Source organism: Arvicanthis niloticus, chromosome 13, assembly GCF_011762505.2.
Source record: "Arvicanthis niloticus isolate mArvNil1 chromosome 13, mArvNil1.pat.X, whole genome shotgun sequence".
In the NCBI taxonomy this organism is placed as follows: domain Eukaryota; kingdom Metazoa; phylum Chordata; class Mammalia; order Rodentia; family Muridae; genus Arvicanthis; species Arvicanthis niloticus.
This window is the reverse complement of record NC_047670.1, coordinates 31456678-31480335: the sequence shown is the minus strand read 5'-3', so window position 1 is coordinate 31480335 and position 23658 is coordinate 31456678. Positions and strand designations below refer to the sequence as shown.

Here is a 23658-nt window from a genome sequence, read left to right as displayed (position 1 = left end):
TCACAAAATAATTCTCAAAGAAGCAGACCTTTTGAAACAGGGAGAAAGAAATAAAAAAATATATATTGGTTCTATTTTAAAACTTCAAAATAACTCCTGAAACCCACATCAGACACAATAATTGAAAGGAAAGGCTTTTGATTTCCAGGAGAACATGTTTGGCTGAGGTTCTTGAGGATCAAAAGAGAAGACACTGCACAAGGTGAGGTAAGGTTTCATGCATTAAAGGTGATCTGGCAATATAAGAATATAAGAAAAAATACGAAGGATAAACACAGACTAGAGGTCACCAAGACTGAAAGAGTAGGAGGCAGTTCTGTCTGGATCAGAACCAAAGGAAGGTAGGAAGATGGGCATATGATCTAATAGGTTCTGATGTCATCTCCAACAAGACCACTATAAAGCCTGCAGATTCCTTCTGTCATTTGCTCTGAGGATGTCATTCTATTGACACCTTAGTCTTAGACAACGTCAGTCTTCTGAGAGCTTCTCACAAGGATATTCTTACAAGTAGGAGAAAGTATTTTTAATGGGATTCCCATGGACTTCCTGTTCCTTTTTAAACTGATCTGTATGGACACTTTCTTTTTACAGTGATGTCATGCATGTAGGTGCTTGGTTAACAGAAAGAAAGAGGCCCTTGACCTTCAGGGTGCTGTTCAGGTGTGAGAGTAGAAGTCTCAGAACTTTCCTGTGGACAATGTTGAGCTCAATAATCATATAACATGGTAAGTCTGGGAGAGACACCTCTAACACACATGATATACCTAAGAGGAAGTCAGAAGAGATGGGAGAGTAGTAGAAAAGATGGAGTACTTTGCACTTAAGCTTGGCAAGAACTTCAGTAGCAGTAGATAGAAGGGTACACACATCATAGAGGTGGTGAGAAAAACCAACCAACCAACCAACAAACAAACAAATAAACACATGAGAACATATCAACTCTTTTGCTGAGGAAGATTGCTCTCATCTTAGTTGTTTCCTAACGATTCTTTATTCCCTCATATGCAAGTTAGAGAAGACTGTGAGAATGAGTTGTTGAAGAAAGGGGATATTCATTTACTAAATATAAATATATTGTCAACCATTCTACATGCTTCACTTATATTATCAGATTAAATCCCACGAGGTGGGCAATCTGATTGCCTTCATTTTACAATGGAAGGAACCCAAATTCATGTAGGTGAGTGACATGTTCAATAGTTTGAATGGCAGGATTGGTATTCAAACGCAACCATTTCTGACTTCCTAGATCAGAATGCTTTGCAGATGAGTTGGCTGATTATCATATGAAGCCAAATAAAGTGAAAATGTTATTCAAGTGAAATAAGGCAGGTACAGAAAGACACCCCCCACCCCCATGATCTTACTCATATATAGAAGTGGAAAAAGTCAGTCTTGTAAACAGTAGGACAATAGTTAACAGATGCTGGAAAGGGTAGGATCAGGAGAAATTGGAAATGATTGGTTCAGGGGAATAAAATTAGACTTAGCAGCAGCAAGCCCTGGTCTTCTGTTGCACACTAGGGCAATTATTGTTGATAGCAATGTATTCTCTACTTCTAAATAGCTCGAGGAGATCTTGACCATTTCACTGCGAGACAGCAGTAAGTATTTGAGGGGATGGATATGCAATGTGCATATGTTTCAAAATATCACATCATACCCCTTAAGTCTGCATAATGATGTGAGGTAAAAAAAATAAAACAAGAAAATTTCTGAAGGAAATAGTCTTTGCAATAAAAATTCACATAAAATTATGAATATGTGTTTTGAAGATTCAAAGGCACCATAAATTAGAGCAATAACACTACTCTATAAAGGCAGACTTAATATTTTATTTTCTGATAATTTATATTTTGATTGCACTTAAATCTCTTTCAAATTGATATGGATTGAGTATGGAGTCTAATTCTGTTATAATAACTATTCTGGATAAGTCTTATAACAGACATAAAATAAATATGGATAACAATAATCTTCTCTTTCTGACTTTTGATTTTATTTCTATAGTTGTAGTTCCCTGTGATCAACCATAATCCAAAGTTATTAAATGGAAATTTCAGAAGTAAACAATTAATGAATATAAATTATATATTATTCTGAGTAGCATAAAAATATCTCACTTTAGTTCTGGGCAAATGAATCTTCCACTTGCATTATATCCACTCTGTGTATGTTCCCCATCTACCCATTAATTAATTGTTATCTCAGTTATCATAGGAATTGATTCATTAAAATGTTTTACAATAACATTTACATAGCATCATAATCATTGAAGAGATGAGGAATTCAAGGCCCATACCTAAACACAATAAAAGCAATATACAGCGAACCAACAGCCAATACCAAACTAAATGGAGAGATACTAGAAGCAATCCCACTAAAATCAGGGGCAAGATGAGGCTGCCCACACTCTCAGTATTTATTTAATATAGTACTCTAACTTCAAGTGAGAGCAAACAAAAGGAGATTAAGGGTATAAATACTGGAAAAGAAAAAGTCAAAGTATCACTTTTTGCAGTGATAGTATACATAAACAACCCCCCAAAATTCTACCAGAAAACTTCTACTGCTGATAACTTCAGCAAAGTGGCTGAATAAAAAATTAACTCAAACAAATCAGTAGCTTTCCTTTATACAAATGATAAATAAGCTGAGAAAAAAATAGGGAAATAACACCCTTTACAATGGTAACAAATACTATAAAATATCTTAGTATAACTCTAACCAAACAAGTGAAAGATTTGTATGACAAGGTCTTCGAGCCTCTGAAGAAAGAATCAAAAAACACTTCAGAAGATTGAAAGATCTCCCATGCTCATGGATTAGTAAGATTAATATAATAAAAATGGCCATCCTACCAAAAGCAATCTAAAGATTCAATACAATCCCCATGAAAATTCCAACAAAATTATTCACAGACATGGAAAGAGTAATATTCAATTTCATATGGAAAACCAAAAATCCCCAGGATAGCAAAAACAATTCTTAACAATGAAAGAATGTCTGGGGAAATCGCCATTCCTGACTTCAAACTGTACTACACAGCAATAAGGATACAATCTGCATGGTATTGGTAAAGAGACAGACAAGTCAATTAGTGGAATAGTACTGAAGACCCAGAAATAAAAGCACACATTTATGGACACTTGATCTTTGACAAAAAGCCAAAAACATACAATGGGAAAAAGAAAGCATCTTCAACAAATGGTGCTGGTCTAACTGAAAGTCTGTATGTAGGAAAATGAAAATAGATTCATATTTATGACCTCACATAAAGCTCAAGTCCAAGTGGATCAAGGAACTTGATCCTTGTTCCTTTTCTGAGGACTAATATCCAAAATATATAAAGAACTCAAGAAGGTAGCCAATTAAAAAATGAGGTACAGAGCTAAACAGATAATTCACAAGAGAGGGATCTTGAATGGCTCAGAAGCACTTGGGAAATGCAAATCAAAACAACCCTGAGATTCTATCATACACCATTGAGAATGGCTAAGACCAAAAACTCAGGTGACAGCACATGTTGGTGAGGATGTGGAAAAAAAGGAGCACTCCTCTATTGCTGATGTCATTGTAAACTGGTACAACCACTCTGGAAATCAATCTGGAAGTTCCTCAGAAAATTGGAAATAGATCTATCTGAAGATATATATATATCTCCATCCAAAAGATGCTCCACTATACCAGAGGGAGTAATGCTCTACTATGTCCATAATGGCCTTATTTGCAATAACCAGAAACTGGCAACAACCCAGATGTTTCTGAAATGAAGAATGGATACAGAAAATGTCATTCATTTACACAATGGGATACCATCCAGCTATTAAGAATGAGAAAGTCCAGAGTATTGCAGACAAATAGTTGGAACTAGAAAATATCATCCTGAGTGAGGTAACTTAGACACAAAGGGACATGTATGGTATGTTTCAATAATAAGTGGATATTAGTCAAAAAGTCCACAATATCCAGGATACAACTCACAGACCTTAAGAAGTTTAAGAAGCAGAATGGCCCAAGTGAGGATGCTTTAATCCCACTTAGAGGGGGGAAGAAAATAATCAGGGGAGGAAGAGGGAGGGAGGCATCTGGGTGGAAGAGGGAAGAAAGGGAAAAGGCGAACAAGATCAGGTATGGGAGGACTGGGCAGGAGAGAAGCCCAGAGAGCCAGTAGAATGAATGGTAATATGTAGCCTCAGGGGTGGAGTGAGAGGTGGTACTTTCTCTAGAAAGTACCAGAGATCTGGGAGGTGAAAGACTCTCAGGACTCAATGGGAGTGATGTTAGATGAAATGCCCAACAGGGGTTGGAGGAAATTTGAAGAGTCTACCTCCAGTAGATAAACAGGGCTGAAAGAGGAGGGACGAGGTTACCAGCTCACAGTCTTTTCTGACCCAGAATTATTTCTGTCTAAAATAACTGCAGGAACAAAAGTGGAGAAGAGACTGAGGGAAAATGGTCCAGTGTTTGGCCTGACTTGGGATCCATCTCATGGGGTGCACCAAGGCCTGACACTATTACTAATGCTATGCTATGCTTACTGACAGGAGCCTAGCATGGCAGTCCTCTGAGAGGCCCAACCAGCAGCTGACTGAGAGACAGAAGCAGATACTTGCACCCAATCATTGGACTGAACTTGTGGACCTCTATGGTTGAATTAGGGAAAGGGTAGAGGAAGCTGAAGAGGAGGGTGACCCCATGGGAAGACGAGGAGTCTCAACTAACCTGGACCCCACTCCAAGACATTAAGCCAGAAACCAGGCAACATACGCAAGCTTGTTAGAGACCCGAGACATATATAGCAGGGGACTGCCTCATCTGGCTTCACTGGGAGAAGCCGTGTCTAATCCTGGAGAGACTTGAAGACCCAGGGAGGAAAGATGCCTTGGAGGGGGGCATCTTTTGGGATACAGAGGGGAGGAGGAATGGGATGAGGAACTTGGGAGGGGGGTTGGGAGGGGGCAATGGCTGGATTGTAAAAACAACAACAAAAAAGAATGTATGAATTGGGAACAAATTCATGCTGAATAAAGGCTCTGGATTATTATCTGCAGCTTTGGCATCCATTGCAAATCTTGGATGTTTCTGCCAGGAATAAAAAAGGTCCATATTTGCTTTGGAAGAAAGATTGGCTTTTAAGGAAATAAAAACACACATGAGAACAAGGATAATGACATCATGATGTTCTAACACTTCAAAATAAACTAAAAGCGCAGTAGGTGTTCAGAACAGGAAAAGACCCTTGTGAATCACAGCAGAAAAGGCTCCAAGGCAGCACCATCCTGATCTGATTTTTTTGTGGGACATGGTTGATTGAATTAAAATGTGGCTTCTTCTATTCTGAGAAGCTGTAATCACTGTGGTGAATTTTAAACGTTTTAAATACGAGGTCCTTTCCTTTTGTGACAAATTGTAAGACACAGTCATGAAAGTGAATGTCCACGTGTTCGAATCCTGTGCTTGCTGCTTTGTGGACAGGCTGCTGAATTTCCTTAAGTCTGTATTTTTATGTCTTAAGTGGATGATGGTACCTAAAATGGTAAGTCATTAGGGTAGTAAATGCAGCAATCCCATCTCTTAACGGAATTCTCAGTGGCCTCCACTTAGAGGATGCTGGACCAACCTGAGCTCAGCATACAGCACTCAAGCTGCTTCCTTTGCTTGCTTACCGAAGATTTGGGTTTACTATATTTATCTTTTCTAATTATGATTTCAAGTTGCCCACAAAGCCTTATTTGGCCTTGTGAGTGGGAATATGCCTATAACAAGTGTCTTAAGTAAAGAATTAGAGGTCACATTCAGAGGAACAAAAGAAATCAGAATGCCTTCAGTACAAAAAAAGATTATTGGCCTTAAGCGAAAACATTTACTTTGCTATGAGATTGAATTTACCTATACTAAATCATTCTTATTCCTTATTCTTAAAATGAAATATTGACATCTGGAAAGCTACCTTGACTACGCAGGTGACAGCATTAAGGTCAGCTGACAGAGAAAGTTGAGATTAATCCAAGTCAGTGAAAAACTTAGGAGGGCCATGGCCAAATGAGGACAATAAATTTCCAAGTACTGATTAAAAACGAAATTAATCCAGGTAAGTCAAAATACTGCATCTCCATTTTTCTTAAGACATGCTCATAAATTTTTATGACACATCTCTATATGGGAAGAAAATCTCTGCAGCCAATGATAGAACTCACAGTGTAGAAGAGTGGTTCTTAAAAGAAAAGAGTGAAAATGTAGGCTACCTTGTAGGAAATAGTATGTTTTATCATACTGTTTTTGCTACACCTACGTACACCCATGAAGACCTATGTATGGGTAAATGTGTGGATTTCTATGTATGAAACCCAGAGCTTGTCCTAGGCAAGCTTGCTAACACTCAGCTATATCCACAGCCAAGTTTTTGGCGTTCTTAACACAATAAATTATTAGAGCGTTTTCACTTCATTATAGGCATAAAGGTAAAATTATAGTTCTAAGGTAGTATATAAGTGAATATACACATATACACACGTACATGCACACACACATTTTGTGGGTTATGTGTATTTATGTATGTGAATATGGTACATGTACACCTATATATGCAGGCATGCACGCCTGTGAATATGTATGCTTGCAGAAGCCAGAGAAGAACGTTTAGTGTCCTAGTCTACCATGCTTTGCCTTATCTTTTCAGACTTGGTCTTTTGCTAAACTTGGAACCTTACTGGTGACCAACAAGTCCCAGTGATCCTCCTGCCTCTGACTTCCCCTTCCCATCACCACAATGCTGGGATTATAGGTGCCAGTTCCCACACCATCTATTCAAATTGGCCTTCAGGATTTGAACCCTGGCCCTTGGTTTGCTCAGCAAGCACTTGTACCTACCATGTTATCTCACCAGCCTCCTGTTTATATGTCTTAAGTCAACAGATCCAACAAATATGTTATCCATCTCTTACCCCCTGTGCTGGTTTGAATAGGAATGACACCCAATAGACTTATGTGTTTGAATGCTTAGCCCATAGGGAATGGGTCCATTAGGATGTATGGCTTTGTTGGAGGAGTTGCATGTGGCCTTTTAGAAAAAGTCTGTCACAGTGGGGGTGGGCTTTGAGGTCTCAGAAGCTCAAAACAGTTCATTTTGTTCTGCCTGCAGATCCAGATGTAGAACTCTCAGCTCCTTCTCCAGTATTGTCTCTTTGCATGATGCTATGTTTCCCACCATGAGATAATGAATCAAACCTCTGAAACTGTAAGCCTGTCCCACTTAAATGTTAGCCTTTATAAGGGTCACTATGGTAGGTCTTCATGGCAGTAGAAATCCTAATTAAGACATCCCAAGAAACTGATACTCTACAGGGGCAAATAAAAACCCTGAGGTTATAGAAGTGTACTTTGGGTACTGCACCTCTGAGTGATAAAGGGAAAGTGAGAATTGACCAAAAGGAGAAGGTTTAGTTAACCCATCATTTCCAAATTTAATAATTCAACATTTCTGGGAGTCACCAATTTGTGGCTCAGCTAGTCATACTTAATGAAGATTTGTCACTTCTCTTTTTCTTTGTCACCTAATACTGAGTTTTTAAAATTGTGGGTTATTGACATTTCGTGTTGAATAAGCAAATGTGTGTGTTCTAAGAAACTTGGTAACAGTAAAAAGTTTTTGAAAATGCCAAGAACAAAAGCCAATTCAAAATTACTCATATAGTGAATCTGAGGTGTTGGTGGCAATGCTCCCTCATGTTGTATCCCGTGGCTTCACTGCAGCCTTGGTTTTGAGCATACAGCACGCACACTTTACACAGTGTGTTGCCATATCACACAATCAGAGCCAAGAGGATTGTGCTATGGGTTTTATAGTGTTTTTATTGCATACACAAAGTTATATAAGCATAAAGTTCATAAGCATAAGGGAAAGCAAAGACCATATTTTCCCATTGTCATCCATTAGCAGGTAAACATCAATTTAGTACAGCTTTTGATTGCATAGTGTTAGAAGATTTTATATATAAAATTGCTGTTTGAATTTCATAAAATGTCATTAAGTAAACTTTGGCTTGGGGTTTGGGTAGAATTCCCAACAGTCTCTGAAAAGACCCTCGGGATACTTCTGTCATTTGTGCTTGTATTTATGTAAAACAGCAAGCACATTTACACACTGAGCCAATTATTATTTCTAAACATGAATATTTAGCTAACCCAGTACTATTTAGAAATATGCAGCTGATTTTCCATTGAAAAATAGCATCAACCTGCATAAACCAAGTCCGGATGTAGTAGCTCTACTTCCATTATCATGGAAGTAGATTCCATGATAATGCCGTGATTGTTGTGAAGGGCTTATATACTTTTTACTAAACGTATTCCTAAGTACATGATAACTTTAATACTATGATAAATGGCATTATTATTTTTTTTTTTGTATTTAGAAGTCAAATTGAGTTTTATTTGTTTGGTATCCTAAAACTCTTCTCTATACAAGTAGCTTATCTGCAGCATTTTTAGAATTTTCTGGTCACGCAATACATCAGCTGTATGTAATGAATCCCCATCTGTGTTCTACTCTTGAGATTCTTAATTCTTTTTGCATTTGTACTCTGGCTAGATGCTCATGAGAAATGTTGCTTAGAATTGAAGATAGAGGGAGATGCCATGCTTGTTATCAATCTTGAGAAACATATTTTGAGTTTTGATTTTTTAATTGAATATTTTAAAGTAGATTCTTTGTTGTTTATATTCTCTTTTTTGATCAAGTATTTTCTCGCATACTTAGTTTGCTATGCTAACCAAACACAAATTGGTATGTGTTTAATTAAGTGCTTTTAAGATTTTTCTGGAGTATAACTCAATTATGGAGCATTGTCCTGGGGTTCTCAGTTCTTTGGAAATCCTTCGGAATCAGTTGAGTCTGAACAAGTTTCTAGTCACACCTGAGTCTCTCAGTGTTTCCTCCCTTGAACAGTGGGAGCTGTATACAAACTGATGAATGTCCAATGTAGAACCCACAAGTTAATTTAACTTTGACTCCTATACTCCAGAGCATGGCTGCTGTTCTCTCATGCCTTCACATGTAAGCATGTTTATTTTTTAAAAACCTAGCCAGTCATAATTTTCAGAAAATTTAATTTGATGTAGATTGTAGCCTCTTGTCCTATAGCTAAAGTCAGGATATTGTGTGATTATTAAGTATACTACTGTTCTTCCAACATTGCAACTTGTTCTTCATAGGATATGAATGTTCAGACTATCATCATGTTTTAGGAAATATTCTGGTAAAACGTATTCTGGTAAAATGTATACCTGAGCTATCTGATTTGCAAAACTTTAAATTATCTCCAGCCCTAGGCTTGTCAAGTTTATTTCTAGTTTATTTCTCTACATTACTTGTGCTGCATGTGCCTGGGCACAGTCAGCACTTTTGTTTCATGACTTGTACTGGCCCGCACAATAGGTGGTGGAAATAGTTTTGGAGGCTATCCTATGCTGTACTTGTTAGCAATAACTTAACTGTTTATGAAAGTAACTTCAAACTACATAAACATATCAGTTTAAGCCCAAACTAAATGTTTTTCTTCACTTAAACCTGTCTCAGTTCATTTCTTGAATACTTGTGTCCACTCCCAAACCATTCAATACAAGAAGGATGATAGGGAGAATTTAGAGCTGGAGACAGTGGTCTTAACTAATGCTTTGTTGGTGGCAATATCAACTCAGGGGTACAAATGGGTTTAGGGTTGAAGAAGAAACATACTTTAATATATAATACATACCAAATATATGTTAATATGTTATATATGTATACTGCTGGAGGGGCAATCATTTTGAAAGTGTAGAGAATTACTATTTCAGCTGATAAATATAAAACATCTGTCTTAATTTCCAAATTTTACCAAGACATATCTTGTAAACCCATGGTAAGCATCTTGTCAGAATTTTAGGTAAAACCTGTGCAAATGAAGTATTCTGAAGCTTTTTGGTAAAAAAAAAAAAAGGTCAGCTTTTTGATAAAACCACCAGACTCAAGCAACAACAACTGTCCTGGACTATGAGGAACTTGTATAGCATCCCCCAGCTGTAACGATTTCAACCAGTAGTGAACATGCAAGAGAGATGCCCACCCTTGTTTCCCAGTCCAACTGAAGGAAACTCCTTAAGTATCAACATGGAGAAGAGTGAGCTGAGACAGCCAAGAGGAAGCACTGAGTCTCAAGGGGAGACTAGAAGCCACAAGCCTCAGCTCAATTCTACTCTGGCAAGCTTCCTATAAGATTCAACTGTTGATAAGGCTCTGTGCAGAATCTTGTCAGCCTGTTAGTTTAGTAACTCTGTCTGGGGGTCTATTTTCAGGTTCAAGCCATGTACTTTGGCTGGCAACCTCTTAATGTTGTTAAAGACAAGCTTTAACATGATGGGCAGGAATAAAATTATTCTCAAGACAAAAAGGGCTAGCTTTACCAACCCAAGACAGAAGTGAATTGCTTTTGATAATGCATATTCCATGATGGGTAAGGAAGGCATTCTTGTCAGAAAAACCTAAGATAGACTCAGTCTTGTTAATGAAGTAAAAAAGGGGGAGAGGCAGAGAGCCTTTGGGGCTGCTTGGAAAAATCTGACATGGGCCAAGGACAAGGAAATGGGCTGCTTGGCAGGAATATGACATTAGGCTAGAACAGAATAGTAATTTCAGGTAGGAATTTAAATCTTAGGCTAGAACAAAGAAGTAATTTTAGGCAGGAATCTAAATTTTGGGCTAGAACAAGGAAGAAGGCTTTAGACATGAAAATGACTTTGTGCTAAGACATTAAAGTAGGCTCAGATATTTTGGTCATCCTGATAAGCTCTTAAAAACAGTAATCATGGGCGTGTTCATGTAATTGGGTTTAATGCCTTACTTTTTCTTTGTCTATTTGTGTTTATTGTCTTGCATGTTCCTTGACTATTTGCATCGATTTTATTGCTAGACACTCAACCTAGAACTGACCTTAATACATGCATGTAATTAAAATGGAATAAAAGCAGAAAGGAGGAGGGGAGATGGGATATGGGGTTTTAGGGAGGGGAAATGGGGAAAGGGGAAAACATCTGAAATGTAAATAAATAAAATATCCAATTAAAAAAAGATTCAATGGTTGGGCACCACTAGGCACTTGATCAGTTTTGAAAAGGGCTAAATATTTATGACTTACGCATTTGTTATAACACCTAGGATGCATTACTATAACACTTATGGCACTGAGCTTCTAATCTGAACCTTTGTAGAACTATTTGCTGCATTTCCCTTAAATGCTTTTTCCTGGTACATGAAAACTTGTTGCCATTTCGTAAAACCTATTTCAGTTTCTCCCCATCTCAATCCTGCCTTCCTCTCCCATTTGGCACCTCTAGTATTCATGTTGTTCAGGATTATAATTCTTCTTGTGAAAAAGCTTATCTTTCTGAATCATCTCTGAGCTGCTTGGCAAAGCATTTTAACTTTTCCTTCAGCTTCATGTTCCCAACCAAATGGAACGATGCCTGTATATATAAATCAATTAATGAATTTGAGAACAATTGAGACTTGTTGTCATTGTGAAGTTTTATGAGAAGAGGGCAGGGAAGGGGAGATTGGGTAATAAAAAGCAACTTATTGAGGCTGTAGTTATAGCAGAATATGTCCAAAGAGGTTGGCATTTTTATATATACTTCAGTTTCCTATCTTGATAGTAGATTTTGGAGACATTACTATTATTTTTTCTGTTCTATACTTGTCTACCTTGAGTTTTATGTGTAATCATGACAATATTTAGATCATGATATCATTTTGTTGTAGCAAGGGATAGTGGCTAGCCATAGATCCAGGGAGAGAGTTCAATATAGAACCTACAAGAACTTTATTCTTGATTCTGTTCTGACATCTTGCTTAATTTTACTCCACAGTTTATTTTGATTCCCAGCTATGGGATATATTATTTGTATAAGACTCAAGTTCAGGAGATAGAATAAATGTTATTTAAAAGAAAGAAAAGTGATCATTTTCATGACATAAAACATTAAAAATGTGTTCACCATGTGCTCCCTTGCTTTAGTTTGTGCTGCCAAATAACATGGCCAACTTACCCTTCTTGCCAATAGGGCCAGACTTGCCAATATTGCCCTGGGCTCCCATATCACCCAGCTCTCCCTTAACTCCTGAAAAACAAAGTATGCCATTATTATAACATGAGGTTTTGTCTTTCCTTTAAGAATGTGACTTATGTGATCTTTAATTAAAAGAAATAGCAATATGTATATATATTTATTTATATTGCTTATCATCTATATATTAGATATATACATTAGGTATGTTAGGTAGACGATATTATGTAGAATTTTATATAGAAAAATTATTAAACATTATATATAGAATTCTCTCTGTATATAATATATTATTCTATCATCTATCTATCTATCTATCTATCTATCTATCTATCTATCTTCTACCTAAGATACCTAAATGTGATGGTTAGTTTGCTCAATAATCAGGTTGTTCTGTGTGCATATCTGTGGGAGTTGTTTTGATTGTGTTCATTGATGGAGGAAGACTCATTCCTTGTGGATTGCACCATTCTTTGGGCTTAGTCTTGGAGTATGAACACATAAAAGAAATAAATGAGGCAGGCACGCGCGCACTTGCATTCTTTGCTCTCTTACTGATTATGGATGCAATGTGCTAAGATCCCTCAAGCTTCAGTTGCTGTGGCTTCCTGCCCATGATAGTCTGTAACTTAGAACTGTGAACAACAACAACAACAAAAAAACCCAAAACACTTTCCCTTTAAAATTACATTTGTCAGAGTATTTTATCATAGTATTAGAAAATGAACCCAAGATGCTAATATATAGATATTATGTTTAAACAGAGTTAGAAGATATCTATTAATTGAAATGTGATGATTCTGACAATTCTGGGCATGTTGGTGTTAAAATATTTACTGCAGAAATGTTATCTAATGCCCACAGTAGAGGGTCTATAAAATAAAGGGCAGAGAAGTGGCCAAATAAGGTTCTTGTATTTTATTTTAGATAGGATCACCTCTAGATACATTTCTGGTTTTGCCTTAGGATTGATTTCTCTCTGCTTTCAAACAAGATTTGACGTTTTTTAGCTACTTTGGAACAGGGAAGAGAAAGCGTAGTCATAAAACTTAGTGATGAAAGAGACATTAGAATCTGTCTTCCTGAAGTTCTGTTGCTTTTTTAATTTTTTTTTTTTTTTTGTCTTTGGAGACAGCATCTCACAGTGTAACCCTGTCTGGCCTGGAGTTCACTCTGAGTGACAGGCTGACCTCAAATGCAGTAGTTCTGCCTCAAGTCTGGATGCTGGGATTGCAGATATGATCCACCATAGCTCATATTTCTGCTGGGCTTGTGACTAATCATCAGGAACCCCCTACACTATTTTAAAGTTGTTTTTAAATGTTAATAAGAGATGGGTATGGCTCGTCTACTTAGCAAGCTTCAAACTAGCCAAGGCTATATTATGAAACCTCTCATAAAATACAAGCAATAAACAACCAACCGACCAAACAACCAACAAAAACAAATGAAACAAAGCAAAAAGCCCCCAAAAAGCAAATAAAAAAATGAAGCCAAATCAAACCAAAAATCAAACCCAAAACCTAACAAACAACTAACAAAAAGTGATACTATAAACAGTCACTTGTTTTATGAGAAACAAATCTTTGTTTTATGAGAATAACTTATCAATTAGCATAAAAACTTTCAGAATGACACAGTCTTTCTCAGATTGAGGTTCTAAGGGCGTGGGTGTGTTTTCCATACTTTACATTAACTAAAACTTTAAAACAAGTGGTCCATTGGTATCATTCAGTAAGAGAGGTAACAACCCAGATGTTTAGAAGATACATTATTAATTTAATTTTATTAAGGTTTACACTTAGGTTTATTCATGAAAACATCCAGGTAGCTTTTGTGTTACTGATGTTTGCTTTGTTTTCCATTCCTACAAGACCCTCCATTGACCTGTTACATCATTCTTTATTATAAGGAAAAAGGAATAAAGAAATACAAAGACTGGGGAAAGACAAGCATTTCAAAGGACCAGGTAGCCCCTTCTATGAACATAACTATTTCTTTTATCCCCAAATATATTGTCATTGATTATTTGGGAATTTCACATCATGGACTTCATTGCAATTTCCACTCTTCACATGTCCACCATACACCCTTGTGACCAACCTCCCCCCCCCAAAAAAAAAAGAAGAAAAAGGAGGAAAAAACTAAGTTCAAATTGTGTTGTTCATCTACTCACTGGAGCATGGACAAACTCCAGCCTCTTCAAGAGAACTGAGTCTTTCTTCCCCTGCCAGAAGCTATCATAGCTATATTTCTCAAAACTCACCACTTAATGTTTTTCTCAGAGACTGCTACTCCCTGAGCCATAGAGTGTGAGAAATACAACAGAATCTAGCCTTCAGGAAAGACCATAGGGGCCCTTAGCTGGCCTAGAAACTCATACCTCAAACACATTACGTACAACCCTGGGACAGAGAGCTTGCAAAACTGCTAATTTCTAAGACAAGGACAGAGATAGATAGATAGATAGATAGATAGATAGATAGATAGATAGATAGATAGATAAGAGAGAGAGAGAAAGAGAGAGAGGGGGGGTAGGGAGGGAAAGAGAAAGAAAGAGAACATTGCACATTAGCTTGGCAATTTCAGACAGGCTAGCCACCTACCTTTAGGTCCCCGGCGTCCAACTTTGCCATCCTTGCCTTCTTCTCCTGTGTCACCTCTTTTACCGTCATCTCCTTTTAAAATAAAGCAAGAGAGAGTAGGTCACCTAAACTAAGGACTAAACTCACTCTCCACAGGGGAAGGAGACTATACTCAAAATGCCATTGCAACTTGGATGTGACCATGTACCTAGACCACAAGGACAACTGAAAAGAAAGGATGTCCATTGTAATCATCAGAGCAGCTGTGGTTACCTGCATTGGGCCCACAGAAGAGTGACTATCAACAATCTATCATGGATGAGAGAGGGGCTCATGGATTCTTGATACTTATTGCTGAGCCCTTGGCTATTTGTAGATGCTAGGCGTTTGGAAGGGGGTCATCGTCTTTACCTTTGAACCTACTGCTGATTCCACAAGACTCCAATAGACAGTTCCAAACTCATGGTTACACAGAAGTCTTTGGTTAAATTCAGTGGGTCAGAATACAGGAAATAGAAATGAATGTGGGAAAAAGGTTAGAGAGAATAGGAGAGATAGATAGGCATGGGAAGGAGTTAGATGTCAGGGCGTTGTTTCATTGTAGCATCATGTAGCCTCTGTGTATGAAATTGTCAAATAACTAATTAATAAATTAATTAAAAAGGAAGTTTCAGTATATCTTCTCCTTTCAGCAACAGAGGGACACCACAATTTGAGGCATGGACTGGGAGGCTCAGAAGAGGAGACTACGGATGGTAAAGTGCTGACAATCAGCTGTGTGTGACAGTGACTGCCACAGCCGAAGATATGTGGACCTTAACAAGTCATACTGATTGAGTGGATGTTGAATGGATGTTTTACTGATCCATGTACTGAAATGGACTATGAGCTGGAAGGCACAGATTATAATATGCTAGTGACTAATAGTTTGAGTAATTCTTTGATAAGTTGCTGATACAGCCTATTGATTTTGGAGGAACACAAGTCCAGTCTTGAGTCCCAGTAACTCTGTTACCTATCTGGAGAAATATAAACATATGGCCATCTTTTCTGAGCCTGACTTCTGTTTCATGAAAATTAAAATAATTTAAATAATAATGAGTGGGCTACTAAGAAGTTTCCATGGACTAATATACACAGAAGACAGGGACACAACTGGTATATAACTATGGAGGCTATTGTTACTTTCTCCTATACTCTGTTTCCTTATTATTAGTGTGGGGTATTACCTGCCCTCCATGAGTTGCCCAGTTGTTTTAGAATCAACAATGTAAGAATGTGAGTGTGCTTTGGAAATAAAGAGCATAACACATACCATGTTGTGAGTATATACCCATATTGTCACCATGGCAATCTCAGGACACTGAAAGCATGACGGATGATGGAAAAGGAGATTGCAGGCTGTGAGATTATCCAAGCATCTAGCTGTTTTATAAGGCTGACTACAGGATCCTTCTGGAGCTGGCTTTCACAAAGATGCCTAGATGATTTTTGTTGTCACACTAGAGGAGTTGAGTTTGGACTGGATGGTGTTTTCCAGTACCAGGGGTATGCTTATTTAGCGACGTTAATACATGTTGTACACTTGAGCTAAAAACTTTGACATGGAATTGTGGTAATTCCAGGAGGTAGAAACTATTCTTTCTCTATTCATAAGTTAAAACAAAAGCAAACAAAGCAAAACAAAAACAAAAATACCTACCAAGATGCTGTGTGGTTAAGATACTTCTGAATTATCACCAGACTCTGAGAATCCCAGTGAAAATTCTCCCATATGTGGGAGAATTTTTCTACCCTCCCCATGTAAATTTGACACATCCACCATAGGCTTCAGTAGCTTCTACCAGATAATAGATTTTAGGAAACTTGACATTGGTCAAAGTTTTCAGAAAGACAGGAGAAAGTTACCTTTTAGGAGAAATAGGAAAGTTACCTATTTTAGGAAAAATAGGACAATTTTTATTCTGTTCTAAACAAGAAAGATAGTAGGATTCATGTTAGTATTCGAATGTCTTAATTCATACAGAATGTATTCCAGAGGTACAATTTGTGAGACCTGGCTTTGCTGCTCACTGACTGAGCAATTCTGCCTCTTGGGAGTCCCTTTATCTTTTTGAGTATTGTTTCACTCAGTGGTATAATGGACAAAATAATTTTTTATTTGTGTGTCTGTGTGCATGGGTGTGTACATGGGCTCATGAGTGTATGTGTGTGTGTGTGGGGGGTCAGAAGATTTTCCCGCCATCTTTTCATCTGTTCTTTCCTTTATTTCCTCATTATTCACCCATTGTGACATTATATAGAAAATTATTACCTTATCTACCATTAGAAGACTGAGCTAAATTCTTCTGGGTACCTTTTTATACTTAATGTGTCAGCTCATCTCTGCTTAGAGCTCATGTTCGGTCCTCTGAGATCTGTGAGATAGGCTGCCATCCTAAACAAGGTTTTGTTTGCACATAGAGAATTTAGCACAGTGTAATGCTTGAAATGTGCTGGAGCTGGCTATGCTTTGTATAAACTTCATGACACTTTACAAATGTTATGATAGTGTTATTGAATATTACGACCCTAAGTGTCCATTCTACCTGACAGGTATTCTATCTTTTGATCCCCATGACAACCTTTCAGAAGGATGGTATTCTCAGCTCCATTTTACAGATGAGGGAATGAGGTCAAGCAGAGGTGAGACCACATCTATCCGGTTACAGCATGTACAATGGCAACATTGGGATTCATAGTTTGTATATCTTCCCTCAAAGCACATGTTCTGCACAAGTGGAGTGATTTTAAATGGATTTTTATTCTCACATTCCTGGGACCTGGATTGTGGATCCATGCAGTGGGACTAAAGAGGCGATTCCTGCTCAATAAAGGGCAAGATCATAAAGCCACATGGGTGTGAATATTGATACCATTATTTTTTCCCTTCCTTCCTCCCCTCCCTGGGATCTTTCCCATTCATTTCCAAGCAAGCGTCTCACTGGAGGAGGGAAGATGAGTGATTCAGTCATTTGCTGCTCCCTGGTGGCTTCTGATGAAAGATCCTGGAGGACAGAAACAGGATTATGGTTCTTGTGACCTATATGACTGCACCAGCCTGCCTGCTAAAGCCGAAATAAACAACTTGTGTCCTCGGCTTCCACTCTGGTCCCTGTTGTTTAATCTTTGAGAGTTACTTTAGTGAAAACAGAAGGGAGATGTGAAAACAAGCACTGGAAAGGAGCGCCACATCTCCATGTTGTCTTTTAGTCTCTTGGAAATATTGAATGAGATTCCTTCATTTAAAAAAAATAACTACTTACATTTTTAAAAAACAAGCTAAACTAAGCTAAGCTATAATAGATTAATCTACCTTTCTAAAAACTATTTGTTGAGCCTCTCCAGGTTATCAACATACTGTAATTATCTTTCCAGCAGAATGCCACCACAGCATACAGTTGACCTCTGTTTTATTTTGTTGTTGTTGTTTTTTGTTTTGGAGTTTTTTTTGTTTGTTTGTTTGATTTATTTGAAATGAAATAGCTGAACTCAAGTATGTACCATGAATTTAAATGGAGTAAATATGTAAAAGAATGACTATAATCATTTTGGAAATGCTAAATAAAATAACTGAAAAACATGTCCTTTCTAATGTTAAAGTAATCTTAGAGATAGGAGAGAAGTTGTTAGCAAACTTTCCCTGATCACCCTTAGAGCTGGGTGGGGCATGTAGCCTGAGACTCCTGCAAGGATATACTCTGCCCTAAAGGATATACTCCTTATCCCTCATTACATCTTGTTTCCAAATTTGCCAATTCCATCGCCGATTTTGAAGCTTTCAGTAGTAGAACTGAGAGGAGACAGCTCGTGAGCCTCAGGGAGTGAGGCTGTTATTCTGAACCTGCACTTTCTTTTCTCCAGGTACTTTGCTGAAAAAGGTGGTCCTTCTTGGGATTTGAAACTGTTTGTCTTGCTTATGTTTATCTATTTATCATTCCCTCACTGCCTTCATTTGCCTTCCCATCTACTCCAAGTTCTATCAGCTTGATCCTTTCTACACAGCTCTCCATGAGGCACAGGGAACAGATTGAATTGTTGAAAATTCTCATCTCATCTCTCTGAGTCTTAATTTTTTCATCTTTAAAATGGGGGTGGGGGAATCCCATGTACTCCATATGACAGCTTCAATTTAAAGGTTTCTCATCCAATGGGTGAAGAGTATTCAGCTACTCCTTTGGTGTGTTCCATTGTTTATGTTTCAATGGGGAATTAAAAAGTGATTATTCCTATGTATTTACTACCTCAACCCCTACCCTATAACTTGATTACATTTTTGCTTGTCTGCATGGGTTTTTACTTCACACTATAAAAATTTCCACATGCTTAAAGATGAAGGACAGATATACTAGTATAAAGATATAGCTGTTAGCTTGTTGTCACTACCTTAACTAATTTTTGCTGATTTTTAAAGAAAAATACAATTACAGACATGACAACATGTCATCCTTAAACATGTCGACAAACGTCTAAAGGCTAGGAACAGGCTCCTATGTAAGCACATTACTATTACAACAATATTGCATTTTACTCAAGTACTTGATAAGATCTGCTTCATAGAATTCTTGCGGTTCCACTCATCTTCTGTCTATATGATTATGCTATTACTGTGTTATCTAATAAGATGGAGAAATAAACACTTAGAAAGAACAAGAAGCCAAAATTCACTGGAGTGAACCTGAGTTCTTTGAAAACAAATCATGGACGATAATGACGTTTTTCTTTTCTGCTGAACTACTAATAGACTAAAAGGGTTGGGGAAAGACAAATTCCTACTGGTCATTTATAGAAAGCAATAATCCTGAGAAGGTTGGGTCTAAACTGATTATATCCATAGGATCTAATCTTACACATCAAGAGTCCCAGCTCTCATCATATCGTGTACCTTCTGCTAGAGTTTGGATGGAGAGGACTCCTGTCTTAAAGACTTGGGAGGTAGTGAAACCTTTAGCAGTTGGGGAGTAGTATGAAATCCTTCAGTCATTGGGGATATTCCCTTGCATGAGGTTTAGGAATCTAGTCCCTCCCTCTTCTTTTGCTTCTTGTCCATGAACTAAACAGTTTGCTTTTCCATGACCCCTGCTATTGCCATGTTTGCCACCACTTGTAGCCAAAAAGTAATAGGCTTGCTCTAACTTTAAGCACTGAAGTAGCACTCTGTTACACTTATGGAAAGTTGATTCTTCCAGTCTTACAGTACAAAAGAACGAGTTGCATATTAATTAACTGGGACTCATGTCCTTAAGTAGGAAGGTTGTTCCAGACAGAATATTACAAGATAGATAGCAATGCTTTAAGAATATGTGACTTTGTGGTATCAGTTCATGAAAAATTTAAGCATGGACAATGATAAATTCAAAATATTGATGAGCACTGAAATGTCAATATACAGACTTAGGTATCAGGAAAGAATCCATGCTAGATCCACATGCTTGAGCAACTTGTTCTGGGATCAGTTTCTTTGCCTTGGCTTTGCTCTCCTCTGTAATTGGATTGAAGATCCATTGAAGATGCCTGGTGTTTTGCAGACTTGAATATTTAACCAATTTTAATTTTCTGTGTAAAAATAAACAAGCACATTTATCAAAAAATGATATACTTTGTCAAGGACTCCAGCTTTTGGAAGCATATGTTTATTAAGTGTTGAGATACTCATTCAATTCTGTAAATATAAATGTACATTTATGTATATATTGGATATACAGATACATATATAAGATAGAATATACTATGCATATGGGATACATTCTAACTTTAAATTTCCCAAATAAAAGCTCTTCAATAACATGCTAAATAATGTATAGTTCCACTTCATTAAATCATTGCACTTAATAAATAATTGAATCATAATAATTTTAATAAATAGCTTGTTAAATTATTTAATCAATTATTTAAATTTAAATTAAATCTTATACTAAGCAATTAACTTCTATTCTTTGGAGTTTTTGATTGAGAATGAAACTACTTTATTATGGAACTACCTGAAGATTATGTGAAATTATGGATGATCAAACTCATACTGGAATCCTCTAATCAAATGTGTTCCATTTATAAATATTATGTATATATATATGTATATATATACATATATACACACATATATGTGTGTGTTTATATGTATATGTGTATATATATATACACACACATATATATGTGTATATACATATATACATATATACACATATATATGTATATATGTATATGTGTATATATACACGTATATATACATATATATACATATATATATATATGTATATATGTATATATATGTATATATATATATATATATATATATAGAGAGAGAGAGAGAGAGAGAGAGAGAGAGAGAGAGAGAAAGAGAGAGAGAGAGAAAGAGTGAATAGTCATCCATTGATTTTACTCTCTTGGTATATTTTTCCTGGGATTCTGATAACATGTGAACCTATAAAGAACCATGAATCTCAATTTAGGTATTTTAGTTAGAACTTCCAAATTAGAGGAGAATCAATCTGTCTTTAGGGGTTCAGAGAAGATGCTGAACAGTACAAGAAGAACAAGCTTTACACTGTAGTAACTGTAGAGGAGAACAAAGCCAAGGCAAGAAATGTGAGCCCCCAAAAAGTTGGTCAAGCACCCGGCTCTAGCGTGGCTCCATTGCTTCCTGATACAGAAAGAAGTCTGTAAACTGGCATTCTCTCTTCTGTTCACTGTTTTGGCTTTGTGTTAGATTATTTCACTTGCTAATACAAGTTTCTCAATATTATAATTACTAGACGATGATTAAGACAACAGCATTCTTCTCCGTGGCAAGGGCACAGCCGGAGGAAGCCAAAAATCAGTGTAACAAATGCTGAAAGAATCTGTTACAGGAGCAGAAAACAGCCGCCTGCCTCCATCTGCTCACATCCCCAGATCCCTCTCTATTGTGTTAGGGAAAAGTAGAGAGGGATTCAACAGAGTAGATTTATGTATAAGACAGGAGCACAAAAATGAGCCAATGTATAGTTTTATTAGTATATTATAACAAGTGTGTGCTAAAACATTCTCACCAATAAGAGCTCATGTGAATTTTTATATTCTATTGGGTCATATGCTCCTGATAGTCCCAGGTCACAAGCCTTCTAGGTACAGGCATGCCTATGTAAGGTCTAGCACAGAGAATTAATGGTGCTCCCTAAAGGGTATTCCTCCAGCACCTCATGGCTTCCTACTATAAGGTGTCATTGCAATATTGGATAGATCTGAAATGACATACTGTCTTTGTTGCATTCCTAACACTTGACATCAAGTCTGAGCTGCAATAGGTGCCTGCTCAATAAGTGTTCTTGAAATGAAAGGAGTAACATCCCTACAGACAAGCTGTATAAATGTGAGCTTAATGACAATACAGTCAAATCAATCTGTGATTGATGGGAATGTCATTCCCCATACTGGCTGATTAATGGATTGGCCTCCGTCTGTGGTCACAACCTATAAAGTAATAAGGCAGCCTAGGAAAATATACAGTACAGTATTCCTGCTTCTGCCCTGTAGTGGTTTTGTTTCTTCCTTTAATTTATTTTCTCTCCCAATAGTTCCATCGTGCTCAAATGTCCCAGACTCAACAGTCAAACTGGTTTGGAGAATTTATCCATCCTCAGGCCTATCTTCACTCTTACTTTTTCTCATTTTCTACCTTTCTCTTTTCTTTTTGTTATCTTTATCTTACCTATTCCATCTTCAGGCCCCAATTCTTGCCCACTGTAGATAATTCCTAAATGGTCTTTGTGCTGTTTAACTAATTGATGCAATTGATCCAATACAATTAGAATAGTTTCTGTTCAACAAACTGTTAAACTGCTAGTTTACATAATTCTAAACTTTGCTTTATCAAACTATCTTGCAAATAAATCTTAAAAATCATATTTTCACTGTTATACCCACTTTCAAAATGTTCTAGCAGTTTTTGTAAGGTAGGACTACACTTAGTCTAGTATATGGCCTTTTAGATTGTCATCAAGGAAATTCTTCCATCTTTTTTTATGGTCTTGACTTATAGAATCTCTTCTTGACCAAGTTGTTTGTTTCCTGATCATCAAAATGCCCATGAGCTTTTGCTGTCACTGAATGGCACATACACTTTTTGTGTGATATTCGTGCACATAAGGAAGAAAACAAATGTCATAAAAGATAGGTGAGACATAATGACCTGGTGAGAGTTTGAAGTATATATACATAAATTTATGAAGGTTATAAACAAATAAGTGGCAAAATAAAAAGTAAATAATTGACATAAGAAAAAAGTATTGTCATAATATACAAAAACTTACAAAAATTCTTTTTCAGAAAGAGAGTGAATGATTTTAAAAGATTACTCAAAGGTTTAAATAACCAATAACAAATACTTGATGAGAAATGCAGTATATATATGTATATATGTGTGTGTATGTGTGTGTATGTATATGTATATATATATATGTCATATACCATATACAGATATTATATCAATATCGTATATTATATATTCCTCTATAAATATTTATGCTATATTTTATAACAATCTAACAAAGACATAAATAGAGTGTTGAAGTTTCTTATTCATGGCTCTTGACAATAGAAATACATCTAGAAAATAATTGGAAGTAAGATTAAAGTGCATGTACTAAAGATGTACAAAATCTTCAGGCCTGCAATCCTGCCTGCTCTGGAGGCAAGTAGAAAAAGATTGAATATTTAAGGGATTCCTAGGCTTCACAGTGAGTTAAAGGTTAGCTTGGCAACTTATAGGACCCTATAAAAGACAGGCCAGCAAGATGGATCACTGACTAAAGGCTACCTCTTAGCTGGGGGATCCCAATTTCATCCTCTAAACACATAATGTGAAAGGAGAGAGCCATGCGACTTCTGAAAGTTGTCCTTTGATCTCCACACATGGCATGGATACATATGTAAATAAGTAAATAAGCAAATT

General features: G+C 36.8%; 1 protein-coding gene and 1 long non-coding RNA gene across 2 annotated transcripts in view; one reads left to right on the top strand and one right to left on the bottom strand.

Moving 5' to 3' along the window:
• Positions 1-5038, top strand: part of LOC143434074 (uncharacterized) — a 52918-nt gene extending 47880 nt beyond the window's left edge. Inside the window, exons 2-3 of the long non-coding RNA XR_013103266.1 lie at positions 595-728; positions 4551-5038. This is a non-coding gene — a long non-coding RNA (uncharacterized LOC143434074). The remainder of the gene's footprint in view (positions 1-594; positions 729-4550) is intronic.
• Positions 1-23658, bottom strand: part of Colec10 (collectin subfamily member 10) — a 43927-nt gene that overhangs the window by 6065 nt on the left and 14204 nt on the right. The window contains exons 2-3 of the mRNA XM_034517067.2: positions 14712-14783; positions 12088-12159 (exon numbers count right to left, since the gene is read on the bottom strand). Of these exons, the coding sequence (XP_034372958.1) occupies positions 12088-12159; positions 14712-14783 (144 nt within the window). The remainder of the gene's footprint in view (positions 1-12087; positions 12160-14711; positions 14784-23658) is intronic.